This window comes from Buceros rhinoceros, unplaced genomic scaffold (genome assembly GCF_000710305.1).
Source record: "Buceros rhinoceros silvestris isolate BGI_N320 unplaced genomic scaffold, ASM71030v1 scaffold3003, whole genome shotgun sequence".
Taxonomy (NCBI): domain Eukaryota; kingdom Metazoa; phylum Chordata; class Aves; order Bucerotiformes; family Bucerotidae; genus Buceros; species Buceros rhinoceros.
Window position 1 is genome coordinate 1 of NW_010402913.1, and position 19927 is coordinate 19927.

The following is a 19927-nucleotide window of genomic DNA, read 5'->3' on the forward strand; positions in this document are numbered from 1 at the left end:
AATTATATTATTAAAATAACATTATTAATTTAAAAATAAAGTATAGCTGTTTTACAAATGTGGTGCATTTATTTACTTTTTTAAATACGACCTTCCAAATTTGATAGAAGATCTAAACACTGGCCAGGATACTACATTCTGCCACATGTCTTTTTAACATTTATATTTCTTCAAGGTAAGTTTTAACTGAATTTATACCTATACACCAGCTTTGTTTTCAAGTTACGTTTAACTCTGAATTACTTCTGGGTAGATTTGGGACAGAGATAGTCTCAGTACAAATAAAGGGCAGAGAATATGAATAAGAAGTAGAGAGAAGCTCCCTAAGGGTGTATTCCCTAGCATGGATCACCCATTCTTGGTCAGGTCCTTTGTGAAGACTTGCCCTTGTATCAGATGATGTGACAAAGCTGGAGTCGTATTGTTTACGTGCAGGAGAAGGGAGATGCACATAGGTCCAGCTACTGCACAGGTCCGCTCACACTCTGAGAGCTACCATCCAGGTGATGCCATCAGCTGTATCTGGCCTGTATGGTCTCCTGAACCAGAGGTAAACTGACAGTCCTTCATGAAAGGTTCAAAAAGTAGACCAAGAGCAGAAAGCAGGCTAATGAAGAGCTTACAGTCTCTCAACTGACCCAGGAAGTTGTGCCGTTACTGGAGACATTCTGCTTTAATGATTTGCAATCAACACCACTGTGTTGCATTGTGTGGAGCACCATTTCGAAGATGAAAGGAACTCGAAAGTCCCTATTAATCCAGTCAGCAATCTTTCTTTCTCTCGTTACGTCCCCACTGTATGTTCTTATAGCATTTTTTTCACACAAAAATGGCTAGAACAAAAGAGATTTTGAAATCCAGCTCCCATAACTGAAAGCTGAATCCACACCTTTAGTTCACTCACAGTTGTGATCTTTTGACTACATAACAGTATCTGTGGGCTGGCAGTTCTGAAGCTTTAGTAAAATCACCTTAGCTAAAACTATTATTGTCACCAAAATAAACAGGTAAAACTCAGAACATACCCAGAAGAATATGTAAAAGAAAATACATTTTTTTCTGATTTGTGCATGATTACAGCTACGGGTGTACTGTTCTTGTAATAAAAAGTAGGTGTTCTATTTCCATACCTGTCTGTAATTAAGGGCATCTAAAAAGACAGAATCTTCAGCAAAGACAACAGATTTACACGGCATGTTGATTCCTAAAGCAAGTGTTGAAGTAGCTGTGACTACCTATAAAACACCAAACATGAGTATACCTATTAGAAATGGCAATATCCAATTAAAAGAAAACCACCCATAATATCCAGCTAAAGTCACAATAGCAGTTTTACTAGCATTTTTCAGCTCAACCTTAATCTGATTAATTTAACAGAGCTATGAACATATATGACGTTCACTCTAGTGCAGCTCATACAGTCATTGCATATGCATATTAAACTTTTGTACTCTGAAAGTTTATATCTCATCTTTCGTGGAACATAAATTGCAATCATACTGAAAACACAATTAAATATTCCATGTAGACAGTACAAAATGTCATAATCTTACAGCGTTTGTTTAACTAAAACACATTCAGTTGGCTGCTGTGGCAAAAGACAGTAAAAGATGTTTCTGTAAATACATTAGCAACAAAAGAAGGGCCAAGACGAATCTCCATCCTTTATTGGATGTGGGGGAAAACACAGTGACAAAGGACAAGGGAAAGGCTGAGACACTGAATGCCTCCTTTGCCTTAAAGTTTAATAGAAAGACCAGTTGTTCTCTGGGTACCCAGCCCCCTGAGCTGGAAGGCAGGGACAGGTTGCAGAATGAAGCCCCCGTAATCCAAGGAGAAATGGTTAGCAACCTGCTACCCACTTAGACCCAGATAAGTCTTTGGGGCTGCATGGAATCCACCCAAGGGTTCTGAAGGAACTGGTGGAAGTGCTCACCAAGCCGCTTTCCATCATTTACCAGCTGTTCTGGCAAACCGGGGAGGTCCCAGATGACCAGAGGTTAGCAAATGTGACACCCATCCACAAGAAGGGATGGAAGGAGGATCCAGGGAACTACAGGTCTATCAGTCTGACCTCTGTGCTGGGGAAGGTTAGGGAGCAGATCGTCTGATCAACATATCAATTACTGACCTTGATATATCCCAGCCTGAAAAGCATCTCCACTACCTGTCGTTCCTTGGCAGCCATAGCTCCATGATGAAACCCAATGCCCCTCAGTGCCAGCACTTCCTGCAGATAACGTTTTCTCTCAAACCTAAGCTTATGAAAAATCTTCCTCAAAGTCTATAAATAAAAATAAATGGTAAGTATTAACCTCAACCAGGTGTCGTTAATGAAAAAAAAAGTCATCTTCAATGTTTCAAGTACCACGGAGAAATACAGCTGCTTATGATCCTCAGTGAACCTGAAGTCCCAAGTATGTCATTGGATATGCACCTTCAGTAGCTTTATTATGACAACAAATCCAGGCTCTTTGGTACACTTCTATGTACTAACAGGTTTTCCACCTTTGCAACAAATGCCATTACAACAATCTCAGTTGTCATACCATGCAGCTAGATGAAATCAGACATGGCAATCTTGCACGTTCACGACTTTCCTACTCAAAGCATGGCTTCATGACCACGTACTGCATGTCACTATCACTGAACAAATTCCTAAGCAGGTACGTGAATCTGATACTCTTTTGCTTTTGTTTGTCATCCCTGTTCAGTACCACCATCTCATCTCACAACACAGAAGCTTCCCTTTCCATAGCTCAGACATAGCACTGAATTAAGGTTTTTCACTATTTTCTAAACTCACTCTGCAGCTGAGTGTCATCTGTTCCAAAGTACAAGCTACTTCTTCACTGCTTTTACCCACATACATCTGTGGGAAGCAGTGTTCCTTCCAGGTTGGCTGACAGCTGTCCAAAAATGCCACTGGGATCCCAAGTTTCCAGAATAAAGAATCATGAGAATTTTCAAGTTTGGTCCCAATACAGAGAAATTTCCTCTCTTTCAAGACATATCACAATAAACAGAAAGCACTATCAAGACACTTTATCAAAATTTTGAGTACCTCTTCTCTGAATTAAGAGCTGTATATCACAATCACTGTTTTAATAAAAAACATGAAGACACAGCTATATGAACCTGAAGTCATGCTTCAGGAAGTTTAGATCACAGGAGAACTCCTGGATCAAGGCCCAGTCACTCACTACTGCTGGAAACCACATCATATAAATCTCTTTCATAAACTATTCCTTAATACATTTTTATAAAAATATATGTATTAATATTTCTGATAGACATCTGCAGATTTTCAGTGCTTTTCTCACCTTTTCTTTCCTCAGGGGACATAAACACATTAAAGAGCATGGAAAATTTTGCTTTATGGGGACAAGAACTTTCAGAGCCTAAAATGATTTATTATTTAGTATTTTTACAACATAAGAAGGGCTTAAAAATGTTTTCCTAAGTACACAAAGGTGCCATAGAGCCTATGCTGATGATTTAGTCAGAAAAATAGGTATCTGAGACCTGAATCAAGTAACAGAACTACACTGCTGATAGTTCATGGAAATTGATTAATTGTAATATATATCCTAGGACTGCTATCACAGGACAAGTCAACATATTTATATTTGGCAGAATGATACTTGTCCATACATCTTAAAAATAAAGTTATCTAAGATTGATACCTAGAATTGAATTTAAATGGAAATATTCAGAATGTTCCATGAAGTCAATACACGCTGTTATGAAGTACAACTGCATCACACGTTATATGCATTTTACATGTTTATGCACAAATCTAGGCATTTTAGACATTCAAAACCAAAATAGTTACAATTATCAGTGAATTACTTACATCTTCATCCACTGCTTTAGGATCAGCATAGGTACACACAGAAGGGATAGCAGTTAGCCTTTTAAGTCTTTTTTCTAACTGTTGTTTTGTAGTCAAAAGAAGTTCCATGTTTTCCATTTTACTGACCCTCAGCTTTTTTATATCCCTGTATACAATACGTAATTTAAAATATTAGTTCTGTAATTAACAAACATTTCTCAGCTTCATTTTATCATGGTTTCTGTACAAAATGGCAAGTTTTAATTCTGGGTGAAGTAGAGGGGAGAAATGAAGGCAGTATACAAACATGAAGGAAGATAAAGACTGTAACTATTTCATTTAACAAACTAGTAAGCTAACAAGATTTCACAGTAGAAACATGAAAGAAAATGTTATGGATTTACTGCCAATAATGACATGGACTGTAAGGATTTAGGACAGGACTTGAAGAACAGACGGGAAGGAAAAGTATTTAGGGGCAGATTTTCAAGTTACTTCAGTGTCTAAATATGAGTCTAAATTCCCCCTGGATTTTCAAGTTCTCACCTAATATTACTATTAAAGTCAGCTAAGTTCATTCTTTGATGAGTGTGTCCAAAGGAAGCACTGTAAATTGTCAAGATTGGGAGAACAAAACCATGTTGTGCTTCTGATAATCCTAATAACTATATTTCATTGCCAAATGCCTTATAAAAATCCATGCTCCATGATCACAAAATCAAGAAAATTCAAGGTTAAGGAGGAAGCAAACACAGTAGAACCCAAGCAAAAGGCTGACAAGTATTCAAAGAACATCTCACCAGTCAGGTGAACCTGTACTTCAGATAGTCAGCACTCTAACCAGCCATGGTGGAGCTAAACTATGAAAATGTTCTCTCCCCCAGTGGCTGACCCAAGTACCAGGGTCAGATGCTGCGCTGTTTTTGAGAGTTGCACGACAAATGTCACTGTCTGAGGAAAAGCTGGTCTGCTATCTTGATATCTCAGTAGTGAATTACTCCAAATCGACTGATCGCATACACTCAAGTTTCTCTCTAATTCTTTAGTTGTAGTGCCAGCACCTCACACAATGTCAGCAACGCTGGTTTCTTCCTGCTGCCTGACTTACACACTAGGTACTCCCGGCTGATACCTGCCATACACCTGCTCCTACTGTGGGGGTTTCTAGAGCACAAAGAGGAGTGGGGACTACTGTACCGCAAGCTGGATGAATGCGATGCTGAAAGATACATTCCCCATAAATAAGTTATCACAAAATTGTCCGCTGTCATAATATGTAACCTTTTTAAAAATGTATAGTCATAATACTTACTGAGGATTGAATTTTCTTAGCATTTTTTTAACTTTTCTTAGTTCTTCCCTTAAACGTTCTTCTTCCCTCTCAGTATTAGGGTCTTGTCCACTATTTTGTTTTTTCAGCAAATTGATGAATACCTTCTTGGCTGCATGTTCCACTGAATCCACATTAAATCTTGAAGTAAATAATATATAGTAAACATCAGTTAGGTGAACTCTAACAGAGATTTTATTTATACGTAATGCTGTTATAATAATATTCAGTGAGCCTTAGCATCTGACAATAGTTAGAGAATCATTAGAACTAGAACAATTCTAATCATTAGAAGCACATCCCTATGCCATCTCAAAATCATAGTCCACATTTACTTTCAAATGGCTATTATTGCTAAACTGAGTGGTAAAATGTAAAATGGTTCAGCCAATGAATTAGCTATAGAAAGTGTGCTCAGCTGTATGTTTCCCTAAGCTGGACATTTGGACGTACAGATGAAGAAAACTGTAGCTTAAGTAATTTTAATTCTTCTCAACTACTCAGTTGAGAATCAGTGCCCATTTTTCCTGGTCTTGCATGCAGCTGTTCTTCTTCATAGCTTTTGCAGTATTGGACTGTCTGGAGTTTAACTGGGATGAAGACTTCTACAGCTTCACTTTCAAAAAGTGGGTTTTTTATTCTTGTTGCAGCAGGGCGATCCTGTTAACTAGCATTGTACAAGATGTTAGAAACACATGGGGTTAGGTTGCATCCTAGTCCATTAGAAAATTCACAAATCTTTCAAATCTGGTAGTCACAAGAACAGGAGGAAAAATCGAAGGATTTTATGCTTTTACCTATAAAGACCAAATACAGATTCTAAGGCTAAGAGGTAACCTCTCCTTAACTTAAGCTTTTCACATCTTCATGGATGGCAGACCTTGACAACACTCACTTGCCATTTACTCTTTTTTCCTCTTCAAAGCTCAGACTGAATGAGCTCATTTCTCTCTTACCATTGAGTTTATTCAGCCGTACGAAGTACTAAAGTAGTGCCAGCCTATTCTTTTCCTCAGTGGCTCTAAGAAAAACAAACTCTTAAGTACTGCTTCTTTCCTTACCACCAATGGCTGCAAGAGCAATTTGGCTTCTTTAGCTCTGATACCTGCTCTTTAGGAGTCACCATTAATTCTGTGCTAACATAATCCCATAGAGGATGACCACTTTGCAACCTCAGTCATCAATAGTGGCTTAGTGACAAAAAGCTTACCTGTACCAATGAACCATAAATACCAATCTATACCAAATCACTGTTTACTACTTGTGAGGGCTACTCAACTCCTCCATCTCCGTCACAATTTCTCAGGACTGGGACTTTTAACTAGAAAGATTTTTTTTTTTTTAATTCTGTCAGACTATTGTCCCTTGTCTGACTACAAAGACAGTGGGGAGGTTTACCAAGTGCCATTACACTGTACCTGTGCCTTAAAAGACCCTTAGATAACAATTTTCTCTATCTATCTCACCCCTCAGCTTGATACTGCTAGGTGCTGCCTCCATGTTCACTGGTCTGGGAGGTGCTCTTGTCTCATCATGATCATTTATCAATTATCTAGCACATTCATACTCTACCCTCAGTCCCTTGTCAGAGCTGTAAGTCACCAAGAATTTCTAAGAACCCATTATTCCAGGTTGCATGAGAAGAAGACACATTCATATTCCCTAAGGTTCTCCTTTTTACCTTGAAACTTCCCATTCAGTGCCCCAAAATGTTGCAAATCATACAGCAGCCCTCAAGTTATTCCTTATTTGAAGGAATTACAAATATCTAAGACTCCTTTTAAAAACTGCCAGTTCCAGCTTGAAATCAGCTGTAGCATTAACTTACAACTAGACTGTCACTGGAAATAGAAAAAGAAATAATTTACCAGCAACTAGAGTAATTTGAGAGGTGCCATCAATAGGTATATTCGCTTTTTGCTTCTCCCTTTCTACAGTTCTTTCAGAAATGCCTTTTTATCAGCATCACGTGAGAATTGAAATGGCAGTGAGCATTCTACACCTAGTGTCCAATGTAAGGAAGAGCAAGGCTTCACACTGGGATGAGAAAACTTTCTATTTTCACATGTTCATTCCTATGCATTATTAGTTATACATCTTCTAGTGGATTCCTATGCACTAGAAAACTTCTAACTGATAAGCAGCTTCTTTATAATATTAAGCCCAACATTGAGGTACTTGACTACTTTACTAATACTAGCAATATCACTCACAATAATGGCATTGTCAGTAGGCTCAAAGTTCTGCATGTTTCATGTTACGCAATTACATCTCACCTGCACACAAAACGGGTTGATTGATGCATGTCACTGGATATAAGATGAAATTGTTAGGGGCTATGCAGTGGAACCATCACGATGTGGCAAATGCACACACTATTAGAACCTCATTCCACTCTTTTCCCTAGCTAATCTGCCCCTACATACACCATTTACACCTCTGAATGAACAGCACACACTTTCCACAAGTTTTACTGACTACACTGAGTCAAAATAACTGCGAATCTGACTCTGATTTTAATGTGATTCAGTAATTTTCTCAGACATCATGCATGGATTCCACTGGTTCCACACAGTAATTAAATGCTCCTAGTTTTATTTCAGCTAAATCTTTAATGCCATAAAGATACATGGTTGACAGAGCTTGTAGATCTTTACTTTGTATGTTTTAAAGCAAAGGTAACAAATACCGTATAAATGATATTCGCCAAACCATATAAATGCTTATCTCACATACCCATTTTTCTGAATAGAGGCAATTCACATATAATACATGGAATGTAAATACTTACATAAAAAATATGGCAGGCAGCTTATCCATTTCGTGTAATTTATCCACAAATCTTGCAAAATGCTTCCACTTTTCCTGTTCTGAGCAATCCACAGGTTTTGGCTTAAGGTGCTCCAGTAGCTCATTCACCTGACAAAAGTAGTATTATTGTGGAGATTTTAATGGGAGAAACTTCTGGCTGGAGGCTATCAAATAGGAAGACTCCATTTCCCTTTGTCAACTTCTATCAGCTTAATTTTTTAAAATCATGATATGTGGCAATAGTCACATATAGTTTACAGACTAAAAAGTCTGCAAGTTATCAAATGACTTCAGTAAGGGCTCTAATTGCAAATTGTTGTAGAATTTATGGCTACCATCACTGTGCAAAATGAAGTATTACTAACATACTGATTATGACATGTTTTCATATTCAAGTGTCATATTTCAACAAATCTGTATTCTCCCCAGATATTCCTTATTTTTTCCTTGTCGATTCACCCCCTCCTCAAATTCCTTTTTATGATATAGGACTAGGTAGCCTCCAATCAAGGACTTAGTTTTTTCCTCTTTGCTCTAACTTCTGTCTTTTACATGGAAATATACATACTGTCTGCGGTTACACAGAGGGTTTCAAATGAGCAGCAAAAAAAAGAAGTAGGCTAAAAAAGCAGAGCAATGGTACATTATTCTCATTAAATTTAGGAGGTACCTAAAGAAATCGAAATCTCACAGCAGCATCAGATGTCTTATTCCCAGAGAAGCCTGTGAAAACATCACCTTGAAACCACTTACGGAACTGTCACAAAAATTACTGCCTATGTTTCAAGTATAGTAGCAGTTAAACCTAATAAATAATAATTGTAGGGGGAGAAACTTCCATAATTTTATTATTATTATATTAAATCTGTACACAATCTTTAGAAAGTGTCCTGTAACAAATGTTACCTTCTGTCTTTGACCAAGCACAATCCATTTGCTTAGTTCTTTCTTCAGTTCTTGTTCATATATCCTCACATCTGCCTTTTTTATTACTACTTTGTTCTTGAAAGAGACAAACTCTTCAGGATCTAGCTCCTGGAAAACAAGACTAATATAAAACATTGCAGTACTTTTTTATCTATTTATTTTGATATATTTTGTCCACAGCTGTGCATACACACCTGTGCCCTCGGCCACTCCTGCCAGACTTTTACCATTATGTCATAAAGCTGGATGCTCTCTCGTGGAGACAGAGAAAGATCTGAAGGAAAACCATAATTCTCAATCTGCAAGGAGTTTAAACAAAAGAAAAATAAGGAAATAATTTTGCTGGGATCCGTGTTGTCTAAATGTAACATTTGCTAAACAACATTGATGCCAGTATTATGCTTACGTGGTTGACTGTTAATGCAGCACATGGGTGACAATGTTCAATGATAAAATCACCGCCCTTCAGAGAACACATGTACTTTTCCAAATCATTGTATCTTTCTTCATACAAGACTGTGAAGAGACAAAAATGTTGTCATGATGCACTCGGTCATTTTGAAAAGCAAGTACTCAATCCTGCAAGATTTGTTTTTATTTAAAAGAAAAAACAAAATACACTTAAGTTCATGTACCATGATTAAAGTTTTTGCAGAAATAACACTAAAATTTATTTCTTAGATACAAAATATTGTGATATATACCTAGTCTAACACGATATGATTTCTTTTGTTCTTGTACTTCAGATTTTGCTTTACATTTTCTTGTAAAGTTCTTTGCAGCATTTGTAGAGCTTCCTTCTATTGTGTTCTCAGCATTTTGCCAATACCTTTTTACAGATTGTAACCACCTACAGTGCAAGAATAAAATAAAAAAATAAGATTTGTAAAAAATTATTTTAAGAAAATTGCTACAGCTGTAATAGATTAATTACTACAACTTGCTCAACTTCTCCTATAGAATTTCCAGCCCCCCTGTATTCTACTTGCAGTGCAATTTTCTCTAGGTTATCCTAGGGTATAAATAAAAGATGTGAAATAACACCATTATAAATATAAGCATAATGCAGGTGTCTTTTCTGATTGATGATGGACAAGTGTGTTTATCAGGATTTGGCAATTCAAATAGATGCCAAAGCCTCCTAAGTTCCTCCACACATCTCAATTATAGGGTCTGAAGGAATAGTAGTGCCTGTTCTCAACACAGAGTTAAGAGTTATAGTATTGTTTTATGCCAGTAAAGGTAGCATGATACATGTAACAAGATAACTCCAAATCAGTTGCCTGCTAATGGTAATTGACCTCTCTTATATAAAACAGCTCATATCCGTTTTAAATACGCCCTTGTGAGCAAAAAGATACCCCACGTACTCAGTTAGGTGTTCCGGGTTACTGATAGTAGCAGAGAGCGCCAAAAACGGACATCGAATTGTTACCAGAAGATGCTCCCAAACCTCTGCTCCAATTTCACCACCAAGACAATGGACCTGTGGTTTTGGGGAAAGGATTAAAAAAAAAGAAAAAATGTTCCTCATCAAAGTGTACCCATAAAAGGAGTTGCGAAAATCAAGAGTATGGCAAGTTCAGTAATGAATAATTCATATGTTGTAGCAAACCTACTAAATCCCACTCCAGACTTCACTGGATAGCAAATTACTCTCAATTTCAATACTACATTCACTGTTTGTACCCTAGATACTCACCAGCATCATTAGCAATTAATTCTATATATAAGAAAGAATACAGTTGGAATTTTAAATTTGTCAAGATTAATCACTGACTTTTTCTCTGGAAGGACTGACAAATACTGAGTGATGTGAAATGTGTATGATCTCAGGCTGAAATGCTCCATTGATGTCACTGGGACTACAGCGGTGTCTTTCAGCTTTTCGGTTGACTGACTTGAGGGAAATAAAGGAAGTTCCTGTTAGCTTTCTCTGAACTGTATGCCCTCTTGAGGACTAACAGAGTTTTAAGGTCTTTCACCGGAGTACATAAACACTATCAGCAAAAACAAAACCAAACAAAAAGCCAGAAATGATACATCTGAAAGTTGGGGCTTTTTACCAGCGGTGATGTATGTGATGAAAAATTGAGTCACCATCATTTTTTCTCAAGATCTTTTCATACATTTCTTATATTGGTTATTAATAAAAGATGCCTACCTCATCAAAGATAACATATTGTATCCGTTTGGTCCATTTCTGGCAACGAGGAGACAGCATCAAGATTTCTAAACATTGAGGCACGGTCACTAGTATCTAAGAAGAAAGGTTTATAAAGCATTATTTTCAAGTAAAATGACCAATCAATGACAAGTACATTCTATACTTAAAGAGCACTTAAAACCATACATGTATTTCAAGAACAAATGAATGATTTGTCACTGCTATCCTCAAGATAAGCAAGAAAGAGGACCCAGGAAACTACAGGCTCATCAGCCTCACCTTGATTCCTGGGAAGGTGACGGAGCAACAAATCCTGGAAATTATTTCCAAGCACATGAAGAAGAATGTCATCAGGAATATTCAGCATGAATTCACCAAGGGGAAGTTATGCTTGACTGACCTTGACCAATCTCTGTGAGGAAATGACTGGCTTGGTAGATTAAGGGAGAGCAGTGGATATTGTCTTTGGTAAGGCTTTTGACAACACATCTCATAAGATCCTCACAGAGAATCCTCTCTTGAAGCATGGGCCAGACAAGCAGACAGACAGACTGAAAACTGTGTGGAAGGCTGGGCCCAGAGGCTGGTGATTAGTGGAACAAAGTCTAGCTGGAGGCCAGTAACTAGCGGTGTAACCCAAGGGGCAATAGTGGATCTGATTCTTTTTAAGATCTTCATTAATGGTCTGGATGATGGGGCAAAGAATACTCTCAGCAGGTTTGCTGATGACACCAAAGGGCAAAGAGTGGCTGATACATCAGAGAGTCATGCTACCATCCACAGGGATCTTGATAAGCTGGAGAAATGGGTTGACAGGAACCCCATGAAGTCTAACAGGGAGATGTGCAAAGTCCTGTACCTGGGAAGGAATGACCCCACGCACCAGTGTATACTGGGGGCCATCCAGCTGGGAAGCAGTTCTGCAGAAAAGAACTTGAGGTCTTGAGGCAAGTTAAGCATGAGACAGCAATGTGCCCTTGTGTCAGAGAAGGCTAATGGTATCCTGGGCTGCATTAAGAGGAATGTGGGCATCAAATCAAGGCAGGGGATCCTTCCCCTCTACTCAGGACTGATGAGGCCACACCTGGAGTCCCGTGTGCAGTTCTTGGCTCTAAGTGCAAGAGAGACCAACCTAGTGGACATCTATGATGGAGTGACTACAGTAGCAGGCAAAAGCAAAGCTATTATATATTCTATCTGGACTTCTGTAAGGCATCTGCTGTATGCTGGCAACCAAAGGATTTTAATGGTTTTGCTTTTAATCGGGTCAACTCATCAGCTGCATGACCTCTAAGGATGAATAGCTAAGGTTGTATGCCACTGCCTGGAAGATTCTGGTAAGCAGTAGAGGTATGCTTAGATTTTTTTAGTAATGGTACTACTGTTATAATTAGAATTAACACTTTCAGAAGCCAGATGAAATACAGAAGTCATTATGTGTTGAAACACCCATAAAAATATACCTGTGAATTCATGACATCATTGCGATAATCTCGTGTGAAGACTCCACACACCACCAATCCATCTGGAAGTTTCTTGGTGAATCGACTGTATATAGTTCCCACGACTTGGTTCACAAGGGCCTTAAATAAAGCAGGTCATTAACAAAACTAGACAGAGTATGTCTAAAGGCATACGATATTCCAAGACTCACAAAAGCATTGAGTTTTGTCACTGATGTTAATGTACTGGACTATAATGTACTATGTAATGTACTATTAAGTCTATAGTGTCTATTAAGTCTATACTGTCAATGCATTAAGTTTAAAAACAGATGGAACTTGATTCTCAATTATACTCAAATGCATTCAGAGAAATTTAGTGTTGTGTAAAGTGAGTTATCTACAAGCACTTTATCTTAAAGTCCTGGGGCTGAAAGTATAAAACACATTTCTGCACCCACACTGATATTCAAATTATAAGAATGATTTTGATGCCCAATCTGAGTATAACCATAAAAAAGATTATTTTATCTAAAAGAATCCATAGAGATTGTTATTGAATAACAGCACATGTAATTCACTATCCAAAAATCATGTCACTGAACATTAAAATAAGTTTTGGAAGAAATCAAAACATTGTGTCTCAGCACTTAAGTCAGCTTTTAACTATTAAGAAAGAACTCTCATTGAAAAATATCTCACTGCCTAGAGTTTTGTAAATTTTCTCTTGAAGCATCCAATGGTGAATACAATTAGAAAAAGACAACTTGACTTGGTTATTGTTCTGTTCTAATACTACTTTCACCATTTTTTAGGCTTTTAGTACTCTCGTAACTGACCTAACAGGCTACTTATAACACTTTTATATATATTAGTGTTTCTGACCTCAGGTTAGTTGTACAGATACTAATAGACAAAAACTCTGCATGAGCTTAAATACGCAGGTCACTCAAAAAGTAATGCCTCCTATTTATTTCTCTTTTGTATGGAAACTACAATAGACACAAAGAGCACAATGACACTGTTTGATAGACCAAATTCTCAGCTACAAAACACTATTTTCCAACACAGTCCCTACCACTGGCTGTGCGTTTTTGCCAGCGATGAACAAGAGCCAGCGTGCCATGCTCGGCATAAAAATCTGTACCAGCAGAGGGGACCCACAGTTTCACAATTGCTATGACAGTGTCATAACCCCCCCGCCTCACTGTGCAACACCCACTGTTTGGTCTCCATAAATGTTCAGCAAGTCTCGATGAATGTCAAGAGGTGCCATTTTTTCCACATGAAGGAATTCAGTGACACCCCTTTGCATCACACACGCTCCCATGTCAGAGGCCATGCTGTCAGACTGCCCCTCAGCTGCCATCTGTCGCACGGCAACAAAATTCAATGGAACATTGGTGGGAAGGTTCAACCTCTACTGCCACACCACCAACATCTGCCTCTGACATCATGGGCCAACACAATAAAGTAGGAGGCTTTACCTTTGGAGCGGCCCTTGTATTTTGAAGGTTTCTTTGTAAACATATTCATTTTGTAAACATATGCATACAGAATCGGATGCAGCCTTACCTTTGTAGGAGCAACATACACAACTACTCCTTCATTGCTCGTTTTCAGAACTTTTTCCATGCAATAGTACGATGCATATGTTTTTCCTGATGAAGTGGGAGCAACAATCACTGCAGACTCATTATTATCTACAGCATCAAGAAGTTCTCGCTAAGAGAAAAGCAGTAACTCATGTCAAAATGTTGTTACAAAGTTTTTATTGAGTAAACCAGCTCTTTCTGTAAAACCATTTCTTATTTTTGTACAGAGACTTTATATACAAATTTTAGGCTACAGAAATTCAGAGTTGACCTAGTTGTTTAATGACTGTATTCTTTTACCTTAAAATGTTAGACATGGACCTACAAATTATAACTTGTCTATTGCAATTATTTGGTCTGAGATACTGATACCAGAACATTCTGTGTCCAAAGCTGGACATTTTCAACATAAAAGATACGAACATGAAAAGCAGCAAATTCAGTTGGCCTTTCCAGTCCAATAATAACAAAATTCTGAGTTAGACTTAATTCACTTTAGACAGAGAAGTTATTTCTCAGCTGATACTATGGGTAATTCTTTAGGGACAAATGAGCAGAGGATGAACAGTCAGAGATTATCCAAATGGGTCGTTACCACCGTCAAAAGTGACATCCCACGCATTCAGCATTTATGTTGAATTCCATGGGCCAATATGACCATGCCCTACTTGGGTCAAGCTCTCTGTAGAAAAGCTCAGTGTACAGAGATCATGGAATACAGTCCAAAATGACCCACTGAATTAGCTAAATTCATTACATAATTAAATTTGTCAAACAACAGTGTTTTTGCAAGTAGGATAATAATGTGTATATTTAAATGGGGAAAATATTGAAAAAATATTTTAAAAATCAAAGATAATTTCCATTCTCTTCATGCAGAGTTTGTGTCGCATTACCTGCCACGTGTCTGGTATGAAGTGTTGCACTCGGGGATCCGGATCATTTCTTTCTTCTCTGAGCAAGTAGTAATCCACGTATTGTAGCTGAAACCGAGCTGGACCCACTTCAACAGCATAGTTGCTTATATTCTGATCATTACTTTCTCCTGTCTATAAGGTCAAGTGAAAATTCAAGCTGGTTTGAAAGCTAGCAAGAGATTAAGAAAATGGCACATCCTTTGCTCTGTAGAACTCTGCAAGCTTTGAAAAACATGAAACTGCAGGTGATTTTTCAACAATTTCTTGCAGAAATCTACACCATAGATCCTTATGTAAGGGTTATGCTTGCATGTCTTCACAGGAGACTATGTTCTAAAAATAACGTCTTCCATAATGGGTAGTGATGGTGGTGGTGGTTTTGTTGTCAGAAAAGCTGACAAAAATGGCTAGCAGGCAAAGCTCACCCTCTTCAAGATACTGCCTGCCAGAGCCTTCTCATCCTATATTTACATCTCTTTTCTTCAGCCTGCCCTCACACCTTGTGCGATGAATCACAGTGGCAAAAGGAAATTCAATATACTGAGTGTGATACCAAATTTTGTAAAGCATTGTATTTTTAAACAATGCCTGTAATATCCTAAGACTTACTAAATTTAATGTTCATGGACACATCTAGTTACAACATCTGATCCTGAAAGCTGTATAGAAAAGCATTATGCATTACAAAATACACTAGCAGATCAGAAAATCACATAAAACTTTAGGTTGTTAGGGATGTCTGGATGTCAATCCAACTGCATGCTAGAAGAGGGTGCAATTAGATGAGGTCATTCAGGGCTATGTTCGGTTGAGGTTTTACTGTCTTCAAGGATGGAGGTTTTACAGCTTTTTCAATTTCTTGACAGGAATATTTTCAGTTATTTCTAAGTTTCCCCCAATTTTGCAAAAGTAATGATCAGAAACAAGAAGCTGCAAAAGCAAAATGGGGTCTAAAATGCACTGACTGATCTAAAGACCTTCTGAGCAAGACATTAATCTTGCTGACTTATCACTTCTATCACCACAAACCTTTACGATAGACCTTTTGAGATTCTCATGTTCTACGATTCTACTTCCTGAAAAGTAGTACACTTTATTTGAGACACCAAACACCTTTACAACTATGCAGGCAAAAGAAAACTGTCATCACACGTCAGCTGAATTCACATAGAAAAAGAGACAAATAATTTCCACTCTTCAAGGGAAGAAAATATCATACAAAATAATCACTTCTTCCCTCCCCTCTTAGTCCTCATCCTCAAGAAATGAAAAACATTTTCCAGAAATAGGCTTCCAAAAATCCCTAACTCTACTGTGCCTGAAAAAATGAGACACTGAAGTAATAGTTACTGGCTGATAGTTCATTGTAATCTTCCTTCCTTTTGCTATTGACTTAACATTCTGCAGGCTGTGACTTATATCCTCGCCTGAGAGGATATAACTTTAGCATCCCCTCTTCTCAGTAACATCCCATCTACACAAAAGTACCAAACTGCTCTAACATTAAACCAGCCAATGGACAGGTTGCTAATATGCAGGAAAGCTTAAGGGCAATCCTTAGAGAAGTCTCTTCAGAGCCAAACTCAGTGTAGCTACTGGTGGTCTCAGCTAGCAAGGACAAGCCGTTCAGTATACAAAATTGTTTCCTTCAGAAGTGATCAGTAATACCGTAACAACAAACAGAAAACTTTTCATCGATCTCTGCAGTTTCAAAGATTTCCTTTTCTGAAGCAGCGCATTTGGGCCTGTAAGAGAGCAGCTGCTCATCTCTTAGCTTTTAAGAGTTGTTTTTAACAAGCAGAGATCAGCTAATGTGATGAATTGAACAGAGATGTCTGAGGCCTCAAACAGAAATAACTAGAGCAAGCTAATCCTGATGCATGTTTCAAAAAGTATCTTTGCAGCCCTGTAAAGCTCTATCTACTAGAGAGGAAGTGGCCTGGCCCACTACGCTATGCCCTCACATCAAGCAGAGAAATGTATAGAAGATCAATATCTGAAACAAGAAGAGACAGTTCCAAATCTTATGGCAGAATATAAATCAAAATAAGCTCAACATAGATATTCTACACACTATTCCTCTTTCACGGTCACCCCCTTGCCGTGGGGAAGGAGCTTGCGTGCCCTTGTGAGGTTGAGAGCTGTGCTGGTGGTGGCATGTGCCTCCAGTGGGGTCTCCCTATCCAGACAGGTCTCAAGTGAAGGGTCAGACGAAGTGTGTCCACGGGCAGGATGGGCTCACTAGCCTTCGGGCAGCCATCCTAGGAGAAGGACAGCTCTGACCCCAAACCCGGGCAGATGGAGCTCGTTTAGCCCTGTAAGGCTCCATCTAAGAGAAGGACACTCTAACCAAACCTACGACCTGAGGACTTCGCTGTCACCATCCAAGCTCGCTAGGCCCTGGCAGATGAACCTCAGGTGTAAAGGGTGGAGCCAGTTCCGCGCACGCTGGTGCCTCACCTAAAAAACCCACCGCGCAGGCCCGAAGGGTGCGCTCACGTTTGTCCCAAATCTTCGTTCGTGAAGCCAAGCCATGAAGACGCTATTCAATGCTTAAGAAAACACTACAGATCCAGTTATGGTAGAATCATAACAGTCTACAAAGTTACCTGGCCAGATAAAGAGCATGCCAAATTCTCAAATCCAAGAAATCTTAGATATGTGGTCAGCTTTTGTAGATGTGGTTTCTCCAAGAGATCTCGATATTTTTCAAGGAGGATGTGAATTCTCCTCATGACTTGAACAGCTTTGCTTAAATCTTTAGATTTGTTACCTTTAAAAAAAAAAAAGCCTCCAGTTATTTGAGAGCCAATTGTATCATTGGGAATCTTCTGATATTAGATATTTTATTACAGACCTTATCTGTCCAACCACATTCATGTCAGTTTAAAAATTAATTTTATTTAAAGACAACTAGACAAAGACAGCTCACACTCAGGTGACCACTACAAGGAGTGCCACTGAAGACCAACCACCCAAGTAATTCTATTTGCTTCTGCATGCTCAGCTATGAAAGGAAGTCATACTTCCGACATCTGTGCAATAACTGAGCTCCCAGATTTCACCTTCCTGACCCACACATTTGTTACTCAACCTTACTATCAACCCATTTCACACCAGTCTTTACAGCTCTCCTCAACAGCTTTAGACCAGTGTGCATTTGGACACTCCTGACTGAGGGTATCGACCGAACAAGTTAATTTTGGTGAAACAGGAGGCCGCTAACCATGGCAGCACAACTTTCTCTGCAAATCATCATTAATTTAGCTATCATACCTTGTTGTCTGCAGTGTTCCTTCCACACTTCAAAGCAGGCAGACAGTCCTGTCATTTCTATGCTGAACTTTACAGATCTGCTTTTAAGGGTCTTGAGATATTTCTCCAATTTATTTACTCCAACAGTCAGATTTGCTTTTATTTCCTTTTTGGTTGGTATACACAAGGCTTTCCATTGCTCCTGTTCTTTCATTTCTTCTTTAATTCTTAGCCGCCTGTTGTTTTCCTCTGCAATTATTTCCGCTTTACTTTTCTATCCAATAAAATAGAGATATTTAGAACTAACCATCACTGTGCACAAGCATCATCTAAAAAAAACAATCCATAAACTCAATCACAGCAGGTGCATTGCAGTTTTCACTTAATCTGTGTGATTCATCATGTTTTGGAAAATGGTTAAAATAGTACTTCATTTTGAAGGAGATATTATTTCCAAGTCCCAATATATGTTGCTCAAAAGAGCTTCCCTAAGCTTCATTTTAGGTCAGCATAAAGCTTCACAAATACTACAGGAAAGCAAAATGTGAAAAAATAAAATAGCAGATGTCTGAAAGTTAAATTCCAAGCTTTTATTTTATACATGGGAAATAGTAATTCTGATCATAATGAGATGCTCTTCAGTAAAATCAAGAGTTCAACCTTACTTGAGGTTAACAAAGGTATTTTATATACAGACTTCTACAGATAGTTCAACAGGCCATAATTTGTAATCCATAGTACAGTCTATTATGAAATATTACTCAAAAACACTATTGCTCAGAATTGTTCATGCATATGTAAGTACATGCTACGTACCCTGTGCCATTTGGCAATGATCAAATAGTTAGGATTAATTGCAATATCTACAGGAACTTTCACAGCTAACGTTTCCAAATAGTGCAGGGAAATAAGTAACTGAATAATGTTTTTTCATTATTTCTTGATAGTTTCTTAAAGTAAAATTAAACTCATGAACGCTAGTTTCCTTCATTCCACATTATAATACTAGCCATGAGGCAAAACCTATTAGCCTTTGCAGAGTTCAGATTTATTAATTTTTTTATTTACTTCTGCCTATTAATAGTCATCAGTATTCCTAACTAGGAACAGAAATATTTTTGCCAATTAGTTGATTAGCTAATTAAATTTGAAGTACAAAGGTGATTTTCATTTCTTCAACTGAAAAGTACTAGTGCCTTCGGAACGTAAAACTTTAGCTGTGAGACACACGTTGAAATCCTTTCCTGGATAAGAGAAAAAACATTTGGAAAGAGCGACTTGAACATACTCACATGCTTTTTTTGAATCTTTCTGACAGCAGCACTAGCATTCCCTGACACATCCCCTTGACATACAATAAGTTTTGAAGTGCTGTCTCCCAAAGTGCTTCCATAAAAATGATGAAAAGTCTGTAACTTTTGTATTTGTTTTCTTTCTTTTGGATCTTTGGATTTTGCTGCAAAAATAATTGATTTTAAAACACTCTGATAGAATTCCAGCAGAATCTATTTTCAAGAAAAGCTACCTGGGTAATGGATAAGGTTCTTAAAATTTCAGCATTGACCTAAAGGCCAAAACCACATTTCGTAAGAAGCTGGCCTCTAAAACTCACTGAAATCCAACAGTACTTTGAATTATCGTAGGGAAA

The 19927-nt window shown here is 38.0% G+C and overlaps 1 protein-coding gene across 1 annotated transcript in view; it reads right to left on the bottom strand.

Annotated features, from left to right (window-relative positions):
• Nucleotides 1-1130: 1130 nt before the first annotated feature.
• The window catches only part of LOC104490500 (probable ATP-dependent RNA helicase DDX60), a gene marked incomplete at its 3' end in the record, with an annotated part of 32430 nt that continues 13633 nt past the window's right edge, over nt 1131-19927 (bottom strand). The window contains exons 12-28 of the mRNA XM_010132791.1: nt 19572-19735; nt 18301-18553; nt 17634-17797; nt 15004-15156; nt 14088-14237; nt 12534-12653; nt 11068-11163; nt 10274-10389; nt 9608-9753; nt 9310-9419; nt 9098-9202; nt 8883-9011; nt 7957-8084; nt 5148-5306; nt 3857-4001; nt 2132-2284; nt 1131-1235 (exon numbers count right to left, since the gene is read on the bottom strand). Of these exons, the coding sequence (XP_010131093.1) occupies nt 1131-1235; nt 2132-2284; nt 3857-4001; nt 5148-5306; nt 7957-8084; nt 8883-9011; nt 9098-9202; nt 9310-9419; nt 9608-9753; nt 10274-10389; nt 11068-11163; nt 12534-12653; nt 14088-14237; nt 15004-15156; nt 17634-17797; nt 18301-18553; nt 19572-19735 (2396 nt within the window). The remainder of the gene's footprint in view (nt 1236-2131; nt 2285-3856; nt 4002-5147; nt 5307-7956; nt 8085-8882; nt 9012-9097; nt 9203-9309; nt 9420-9607; nt 9754-10273; nt 10390-11067; nt 11164-12533; nt 12654-14087; nt 14238-15003; nt 15157-17633; nt 17798-18300; nt 18554-19571; nt 19736-19927) is intronic.